Source organism: Octodon degus, unplaced genomic scaffold (assembly GCF_000260255.1).
Source record: "Octodon degus isolate 3935 unplaced genomic scaffold, OctDeg1.0 scaffold00368, whole genome shotgun sequence".
Lineage (NCBI taxonomy): Eukaryota > Metazoa > Chordata > Mammalia > Rodentia > Octodontidae > Octodon > Octodon degus.
The window spans coordinates 276,333-286,653 of NW_004524944.1; the positions used below are offsets into that span (position 1 = coordinate 276,333).

Consider the following 10,321-nt stretch of genomic DNA (forward strand, 5'->3'; position numbering starts at 1 on the left):
AGTGACTCCTCTGGTGAATATCGAGCCTATGTGGCCCGATCACTTCGTGATTGAGAAAGTTTGCACAAACTCAGTGGTCTGCTTAATAATATGTGGCTTTAAAGGAACATGGGATCCTCAAATGCTGCTTACTTACACGACTTAAGTGTTCTTCTCCACTTAATTTTGGTAGTGGACAAGTGACAATCCTTTAAAGAACAGAGAGGCCCGTTTAGTTTTAATCACATACATGAAACAGGTATTAAGCCGTTCTCAAGAAAGGCAGCAAATTCATGATTTTATGCTGTTAGGAAACTACTCATTGATCTACATGTTTTGTTTGAACTGCTATTTATTTCCCTGGAGTTAATTAGAAGCAAACTCCGGATTTTACCAGAAACAAACCTCTAAACCCATTTTATTACTTTCCAGGCTTAGACTTTATGAAACGTAAGAAATTTTTAAAAACTGCATGCCTGCCTTTAGCCCTGATTCCGACGGAACACCACAGGCTCTCACACCAAACTCCACCTACGCCCCTCGCGGGTATTCCGCGACGGGCGGACCTGACGTCACCGGAAACGGCTGCTTGTGACGCTAAAGAGCCCGCCTTCTCGCTCTGGGCTCCGGAAGCAAAACGGAAGTACATGTGCATCCGCTTCCGGGCCCAGACGCCATTTCCAGCAGTTGTGGCTTCTCACTGGGGAGTAGCTGTCCCGGACAATGAGCTATGATTACCATCAGAACTGGGGCCGCGATGGCGGTTCTCGCAGTTCCAGTGGTGGGTGTGGAGGGGGCCACGGAGGGAGTCGGAGCTCTGGAGGCGGCGGCGGCGGAGGTGGTCGAGGAGGAAGGGGTCGGCACCCCGGACACTTGAAAGGCCGCGACATTGGCTTGTGGTACGCGAAAAAACAGACGCAGAAGAACAAGGATGCGGAGAGGCAAGAGGTAATCAGAGATGGTAGTAGCAGGGGTGATGCGCACCCCGTTTATTTTTTATCCCGCTGCCTCCAGTCTTTGTCCATTTGTGACTGGTGCACGTGTTTTATGAAGTGTGAGTGGAGCGCGGGTGTGTGTTGTGCTGAAGCTTCTTCTAGCGGATGTTTCACCGCTTTACTTTCACTGTGTGTTCTTTGCTTAAATAACATGAGAATGTAAATTTCCGTCGAAATTTTTAGGCATGCTGTCGTGTATCCTTTTCCTCTCGTAATATATTATTGTCACCTTTGCTTAAATTATTTGCTTGGCGAAGTCAAAAATGGTGGCCTTACATTGCAGATACGTTTTCGCAGGACGAAAGTGTCAAGTATTATTCTGATTGTAGATCGCTCAAAAAGATAGGCTGGCTGTTATTACAGTTTAATTACAGCCACAATCGCGAGATATGTGTATATGTGTTTGTGTATGTGTGTTGTGTGTGTGTATTGAGGTCTGGAAATTTGTAATGATTAACAGCTCCTCTTTACGAAGGAAAAGTAGCATGCTAGAGGGAAAACAAACTTGAGGATATGATTTGGTTAGTCTCTAGGAAATTGTCAGTTTTTTTTTTCTTTTTCTTTTTTTTTTTTTTTTTTTTTTGCGGTACCAGGGATTGAACTCAGGACCCTGCGCTTGCCAGGCAACTGCTTATTCTACTGAACTATCTCCTCGGCCCTCTTCTCTTTAAAAAACAAACAAACCTATATTTTGACAGCAGTCCCACAATTGATTGAACAATTTTTTTGAAAATCTGGAGAAGCATAATTAAGCCATACTGAAATTGGAGCAGTAATTGAAATCCTAATTGTAAAGATATATACAATAACTTTATCAGCTTTTATTTACCTATGTCCATTAAGGTTCTATGCACATTGCTAAAGTAATCTGAAAGATATTATGTTCCAGTAGTGTTACAGATTTAGCAAATCAGTCTGTTGTCTTTTGTGTACATTGCAAACATGGTATTGTGGTTTGAAAGCACTGTCTTAGCATTGAGCCTACCTGGATTCCAGAGTGGGTTACATTGTAAATGGTCAGCCATGTTTTTATTTTTTGAGTACTGAGGGCTGCAGACTCCTGCTATCCTGCTTGGCTTTTTCCTTAATGTAATATATTCCAAATCTAACCACTTACCTTTACAGCAATTATAGTATTATAGATTGACCACTATTTTGTTTTGTTTGTAGTCTCCTAGCTAGTTTGCTGAGTTCCAAACCTACATCCCATTAAATCTGTCATTTATAGAGCTATTCATAGTGAGCTTTTGAAAGAAAAATTAGACCCATAGCTTATCTTACAATTTGAGATTTAAAAACTGCCACTTCTTTCTCATTCTAATACATTTTGGTAGCATGTTTTTCTTAGCTTCAGCATAGCAGGTTTCCCTTGATATACTTCCTAAGCTCAAGTCCCCAACCTGAAAGAATATAATTGTCTTGAAAACATGATTCATTTTTGCTTTTTATTACTTTGTCATAGCATTCTACTGTGTAAAGTGAGTTTTTCAATGATCTTGAAATATAAATATTGCCAGTCTGACCTTTCCTTTTGGCCTTCAACCTGATATGATTGCTTTCCTGTCAGAATTTTCATGGCTTGGGCCAGGGAGATGGCTCAGTAGAATAAACGCTTCCCTAGCAAGCGCAAGGGCCTGAGTTCAATCCCCAGTTCTTCAAAAAAAAAAAAAAATAAAAATAAATAAAAAGAATTTTCATGGCTTTTATTTTAAAATCGTCCTCATACTTATAGAGTAAAAAGCATTTTAATGTTTTGCTGATCTTTCAAAGAAACATTCATGGAGGACTTACTTTTTTGAGTGTTTTATGCACTGAACAGGACCTACATTACAGTGAGACTGGATGTTAGGGGCTATGAACAGAAGATAAGATTGACATATTACTAGGATGAGGAGAATATGGCTATCCCCTACCTCAAATGGTTTTATAAGATTTTGGAGAGAGTGCACCTTTTAAGCTGAACTTTGAAAGATAGCGAAGTGTATGTGTCTATGTGTTTTTCGGGTTCTGGAATTTAGAAAAGTTTTTCATATAAAGGCAGACGTATGTATTACAACACAGATCAGGAAGAACATCTTGAACAAAGTAAAAAATAAGAGCATGGATGTAAGCTGTGTTTATGTGAAGGTAGAGCCCTAGATTTCAGACTTTGCTACTTGGTGCAAAAGGAAATGCATTTCATTGTACAGTTGGAACATAATTAAAACAAAAATTTCATAAAATAATAAGCCTGCTTTCACATTGTTCTGCATTTAATTGCTGTTGTTTTTGTACTTTTCTGCTTTGTGACTAATTTGGGTCATGATCTTTTAATAACATTTTACAAACTGGTTTGAAAAGCTATAGATTAGAAAAATAAGGAGCACCTTGAAATTCGTAGATCTTTCCGAATAAGCATAGCAAGCCATTGAAGTATTGAATAGAGTGAAATGGTTGAGTTTTTAACTTTTTAACTTCACTATGGTGGCAATATAGGGAAAGAATTGAAAAGAAGCAGTACTGGGCAGGAAAACTAAGTAGCTCTTACAGTAATTAAAGTTGGAAATGGCAGATAATAAATTGAGAATTTGGCAGTGGAGAAGAAGGGAAGAGGACAGTTTAAAGTGGCTTAGGGGGTAAGACTCAAGCCTGAGTCTTTATCTGAGGAAATGAGAACAAGTGATACTAGATAGCACTTTCTTGACTATTAGGATCAGTCTTGGAGGACTGTTATGGGCTTGACCAAAGACACAGGAATGGAGGTAACAATTTAAGGATGGATGTGATTCCTATACTGGAGGTAAACATTTGGCAGTTTATGGGCTTGTGGATAATAGAGTGTAGGTGAGCAGTGAGAAGAGGAAAAGACATGGCTGAAGTTTCTAGACAATTGCTTTTTTAACCTGAGTGTGTAGAAGAATCACTATGCATCTTGTTATCGTGTAGATGCAGGCTAGTAAGACTGGGGCTAGAAAGGTTGTTTTTCCAACAGGTTCCTCTGATGTCAGTGTGGCTGGCCTGTGAATGGTACAACACAGATATTAAGGGGACAAGGTTAGGAAGAGATTGTAAAAGAATCTAGGAGGAGCCAGAAAAGAAAAAAATGCAGCATTGAATAATGTTTTAGAACCAGGAAAGTGTGTTTAAGGGAAAGAAGAGGGAACAATAGTGGCAGGATGTCCTGAAGCAAAAGATGAGAGTGTCCATTAGATTTATCAGGGATGGGGAGATGGCTCAGTAGAATAAGTACTTGCCTGGCAAGCACAAGGTCCTGAGTTCAATCCCTGGTACCACACACACAAAAAGGAAAGATTTATCAATAAGTTCATTAGTGAGCCTTGAGAGCCCATTGTATGGAATGGTGGGAGTAAAAAGTATATTGTAATAGCGTGGCACAAGGGAAAGATGAGAAAATTGAAACACTTCGGTGTAGCATGAAGAGAAATAGTGTAATAGCTTATGGAGTTGGAGAATTTAAGATAGAGTTTTTGCTCGGTTTTTGTTTTGATGTAACAGTCCCCCCGCCCCCCCCCACCCAACTGAGGATTAAACTCAGGCTCTTGCACTTGTCAGGCAAGTGCTTATTCAACTGAGCTATTTCCCTGGCCCCTAGGTTTTTGATTTAAACACAGACATTCAGTTGTGTTCATTTACTGACTTGTTTTTCTGCTTTGGCCTCTTGAATTGAAGACTTTGTTTAAAGTTCTGTCCTTATCAATCTGTGTTGAAGATAGTTTTTTTTTCTGAAATAAGAGGGCTTCTCTGTCTGTGATTTCAACCCCATGTCTTTGCTGAGCATTCCACAATTCTGTCATAAACTAAAAACAGAATCTTTTTTTTTTTTTCTTTTTTTTTTTTTTCGGTGGAACCAGGTATTGAGCTCAGGCTCTTGAACTTGCCAGGGAAGCACTTACTGGACTGAGCCATCTCCCTGGTCCTGACTTTTTAAAAAAAAAAAAAAAAAATTATTTATGTATTTATTTATTTATTTTTTTGTCCTGTCAGAGGTGAATATTCTATTGGCATCTAAATACTATAAGTGTTTGAATTCAACTAAACATCTAATACTGTCTAGCAGTCTATAATGTTAGTGGGTTATCCTCAGAAGTTATTGACTTGAGTGAGCCTTTTACAGCTCATCATATTAATATGGATTTACTTTACATACCTCATTTTTATACTTTTCTACTGGATGGTTAAGACCAAGATATAGCAAGACCTATATACCCAGAATTCTAACTTTTGTATCTGATAAGGTCAGCCAAGTACTCTCAGTATTTATCCTGTAGCCCTGTACCACCTTTTGTACATTCTTTTGTCAGTGTCTGACCTGAGGGTGAGTCACGGCCATTGCTTGACCAATTTGCTCTCTGTGAAAGCTTGAGAAAATGTTTTTTCTCTCCATGTGATTCTCCCCAGGCTCACTTTAAATCCTCGAACACATTTCTCTGTGGCTCCATAATCTTCTTGATCAGAAAGTTTGGAGCACAGCTGAGTTACATGTTGTTACAGTACAGGTTCTCTTATGTCCCGAGTCTTTACTGACCTTGAAAGGCTAGGCCTGGTCCTAACTTCTAATGATTGATCATCACTGCTGTTCTTTCAGAATCCAGCCTTGAGTTGGAAACAACTATCTTTGATTCTTTTTTCCTTCTCGCACTCCCATTTAGTCAGAAAGTTCTAAGATTCTCTTTATTCTATATTTTAAAAATAGTAACGTTTTCACTACTGTATTTACATTCCTACTGTTTTAGTTCTTTAAACAAATAGACTAAATTTCACCACTCACGTATTTCCCATTGCCTGTGGATTCATATATGTTACAAAGAGCCTGAGGTTTATAAGGTCATAATTTTTTTTAAGAATCCAGTGTTAAACTTGTCATATATATATGGGCCGGCCATATATATGGCAAGGGCTGGCCAAATAGCTCAGTGGATTAAAGTGCCTGCAAGCAGGTGCAGGGGCCAGGCGTTTGATCCCCAGGCCTGTTGTGCCGGCCCCACTCCTGGGGCGCGCTGAGATGGCAATTGAGACTGGGCATGGTGGTGCATACCTGTAGGCTGTAAAGAGGGAGATCACTACGAGTCTGATCTAATAGTAGACCCTGAACACCCTTTAGACCCTTCCCTAAAATACAAAAAATAATAATAAAATAAAGCAAAAATTGCCTATGATTGAGTTTGATACTCTTTGTTTTCTAAATCCTGGCCTATAATTTCATTTCTTAGTTCTGTATTTAAAAGTTTGGGGCTGGGGAGATGGCTCAGTAGAATAAGTGCTTGTCTGGCAAGCACAAGGGCCTGAGTTCAATCCCCAGATCTGGAAAAAAAAAAAAAAAAAAAAAAAAAAAAAAGATTTTTTTGGGGTCTGGGAGGTAGCTCAGTAGAATAAGCACCTGCCTGGCAAATGTAAGGTCAATCCCTGGTTCCGGAAAAATAAATATATGAATGAAGGAATAAAAGTTTTTATAATTCATCAAGGACCTTTTCAAGTAGGGCATTTTCTTTGTTTTTATTTTCTGAAACAACTTACTCATTTTTCATGTGTGGTGAGAGCTGTTTAGTTTTAGTTATTTCCTCTGAGGTCAGTCTCTGTAAATTTCTAATTTATTTATTTTAGTGTAAGAACTTCAAAATAATACTTTAGGAGTCGGGGAGATGGCTCAGTGGAATAAGTGCTTCCCTGGTAAGCGCAAGGTCTGAGTTCAATCCCCGGTTCCACCAAAATAAATAAAAATAAAAATAAAAAATAATACTTTAACAGAACATTTGGGTTCTAGTAACTGAAAATTTCAGATTTCTAAGTACCTGAAGATAGTTAAGGGAACCAGAGTTATACAAATGCACACACATATTCTGTTTTCCAGTTACATTTAGATCTAATTTTATAGATACAAAGTATGAAATGGTCTACAAGGACACACACAAAAAGGTTAACATATATTTAGTCTAGGAAATTGAGAAGGCTTTAGGGCAAGTTGGGTAACTAGCTTCTTTCATAAGCATTTGTTTAGCATACTTCAGTTGCCTTTTGCTTTCTTTTCAGTTATCAAACATGTTTTCTTATATTAATAAACCATGTTGCACATGCTTTCCTATGCTGATAAAAAATTTTTTTCCTTTGTACAAATTAGAGAGCGGTAGTACACATGGACGAACGAAGAGAAGAGCAAATTGTACAGCTGCTGAATTCTGTCCAAACTAAAAATGATAAAGACTCAGAAGCACAGATATCCTGGTTTGCCCCAGAAGATCATGGGTAAGACAACATGTTCATTTATTTATTTTTTTATGTTTAATGCATTTAGTACAGGGTCTATAGGGTATCACTCTGTAGATGAAACTCAGTGATCCTCCTGTTTTCAGCCCCCAAGCACTGGGATTATGGGTGCGTCACTGATGCCCAGTTTCAGTTGCTGGCTCAGCATGTCCTGGGGTTGGGGCTGCCCTGGCACAGCCACCCGCAGCAGCACTAGCATCAGCATGGTTCACCAGGGGATCAAACCCTGATCCCTGTACCTGCCTAAGCAGGTGCTTAAGTCTGCTGAGCTATCTGGCAGGCCCAAAACATTTTCTTTTAAAGAATAGGCAAATATTGTACTTTTTTTCTGCCACTGGCTGAAAAATTATGATTAAAAAATAATATCAGCGGACACAGGGACCGGGGGTGGGGTTTGAGTCCCAGGCCTGCCTTGCCGGCCTCACCCCTGGGGCATGCTGAGATAGCAAATGAGACTGGGCGTGGTGGCGCATGCCTGTAATCCCAGCACTTGGGAGGCTGTAAACAGGAGGATCACTAGGAGTCTGATCTCTGATCTATGCAGTGAGACCCTGTAGACCCTGTCCTAAATACAAAAAAAAAAATCAGGACTTTTTTCAATAAAGTAGAATTTAGTCCTTTTTTTTTTTTATTTTGTATTTGGTACAGAGTCTCACTATGCTGCTTAGACTCATAGTGAACATTCTGTTTTCAGCCTCCCCAGCACTGGGATTACAGGTTTATGGCACCACACCTGGCTTCTGGCCAGCTCAGTGCACCTGGGAGTGGGGCCTGGGGCATATGGTGCTAGGGATCGCACCCTGGTCCCTGTGTTTATCTTAGCAAGTGCTTAATGTGCTGACCTGTCTTGCCAGCCCTAGAATTTAGTCTTTTTTTTTTGCAAAACCAAGGATTGAATTCAGGCCCTTGTGCTTGCCAGGCAAGCGCTTACTCTACTGAGCTGTCTCCCCGGCCCCTAGAATTTAGTCTTGAAGTAAATTTTTTTTTTAAGATTATATTGATTTGGAGAAAGAAGTAAGTTTAGATACCAAAATGCTAAATATTTGGGAAACAGTCTTAACAAAATAGGAGATGTATTCAGTTTTGTGTGCTTTTACTCACCATCATTGTATTCCAAAATATTCTGTGGTTAGGTCTGCACAAAGTTAAATTGTTTTTGATTTACAAAGATTGTAAAAATTGTATCATTTAGGAGAAAATGTAGAACCATTTTAATAAGTACACAATGTGGTATTGGATTTATATTGTTCAAGGAAGAAAATGAATTTGTAAAATAAAGCAAATTCAACAAAATCAGAAAACAATATTGTAGTCAAGCAGTGACTATTAATGTGGATTTTTATCTTTTTTATTCTACCTATGTCAAGGAAGAATTTTTTAGTTTATTAGGAAAGGGAATGAACAAGGATTTTTTATATTTTTTATCATAAGACAAGTTAACTTGGAACATCTCTTTAAAAGGAGGAAAGGTCTGAATTTATTGTAAGACTATCAATATATTTCATAACTGCTTCACAGAGAAAAAATACAAGCTTTCAATTTTGGTAATTTTATTTATTTGTATTTTAAGGAAGGGTCTACAGGATGTTCAGGGTCTTACTACTAGATTGGACTTGGAGTGATCTGCCTATTTATAGCCTCCTAAGAGCTGAGAGTTCATGTGTGTGCCACCACGCTATCTCTCAGTTTTGGTGATTTTAAAATAAGACGGTATATTGTTTTGTTCTGTGACTTGAGTGGGTCTTCCTTTGACTTTTGCAAATATTTTGTCAATATAGATATGGGACTGAAGTTCCTGCTGACAACAAATCAACTTCAGGGAAGAAACTTGACAACCAGGAAAAGAAATTGATAAGTCAAGAAAAAAAAACATTAAGATTCAGGGACAAATCATACATTGATCGAGATTCTGAATATCTTTTGCAAGAAAATGAACCAAATGTAACCTTAGACCAACAATTATTGGAAGATTTACAGAAGAAAAAAACTGATCTTCGGTATATTGAAATGCAGGTAATGGAAAGCAAGATGTGGAAAAATTTTTACTGCCATAAGTGCATGCATAGATCAGTGAAACTTCTCAGTAAGACATCCTTTATAGGAAATTTTTTAAGTTGAAAAAGGGCAGTGAGGATAGACATCAATGGAGCATACAATCTGCAATATCCTGTTTATCTGTAGAAGTTTATGTGGTAAGGAAAAATGTTTGAAAAATGCCATTTCCAGTGAAAACAAAAACATTCGCACTTTCCTGGACAAGTTTAGTGAAATGTCCTAAGTGTTAAGGTAATTAGAATTGTAAAGTTTCTTCTGGATATGATAAGCATATATTCACAAACAGTTTAGAGTTGTTGTGCGGACTAAATTTTTCCTGAAGGTTTTTTTTGGTTTGTTTTTTGTTTTTTTTTGTTTTTGCATAACTGGGGATTGAGCTCAGGCCCTTGCACTTGCCAGGGAAGCGCTTATTTCACTGAGCCATCTCTCCTGCCCCCCAAAGTATTTTAATATTGTTAAACTAGGTGAGATAGTTTAGGTCCTTTCCAATTAAGATGTGTAATTTGTAGGTGTTTTAGAGATACATATAATAAAATGTTCACATAGGTATATAAAAGTACTGAGGGAGTTTGGAGGATGCAAATATGTACCACCATTAGAGAAAGGAGAAAGAACATTACATTTGTCTACCAACCATTCCTAAAGAAACTTGAATTTTCATATTAGAGCAGATGAGTCCAGATTGTCCAGGATACAGATTGTGTAGCTCTTTGATGCTTATGAATGTATAATTTGAGGATGGAAACAATTTTGAGATAAATTAATTCATAGTCTTATGGCTAATAAGAGCTGCTTTGATAGCCTTAGTTTGTTGGTTACCGTATGTGTAGTAGATAAAAATTTAAATACAGTTATTAAAGATGTGTAGTCTAGTTCAAATGAAGAAATGTATAAAAAAAGCGTCTTTTATCTTTTTTTTTTTGCAGTAACAGGAATTGAACTCAGGATCCTGTGCTTGCCAGGCAGGCGCTTATTCTACTGAGCTATCACTCTGGCTAGCGTCTTTTATCTTTTTTTTTTTTTTTTAATTT

The 10,321-nt window shown here is 38.1% G+C and overlaps 1 protein-coding gene across 1 annotated transcript in view; it reads left to right on the forward strand.

The window, feature by feature from the left end:
* Positions 1 to 647: 647 nt before the first annotated feature.
* Dhx36 (DEAH-box helicase 36) overlaps positions 648 to 10,321 on the forward strand; it is a 47,888-nt gene continuing 38,214 nt past the window's right edge. The window contains exons 1-3 of the mRNA XM_004648224.2: positions 648 to 927; positions 7,090 to 7,214; positions 9,014 to 9,248. Coding sequence (XP_004648281.1) covers positions 703 to 927; positions 7,090 to 7,214; positions 9,014 to 9,248 — 585 coding nt within the window. The 5' untranslated portion in view covers positions 648 to 702. The remainder of the gene's footprint in view (positions 928 to 7,089; positions 7,215 to 9,013; positions 9,249 to 10,321) is intronic.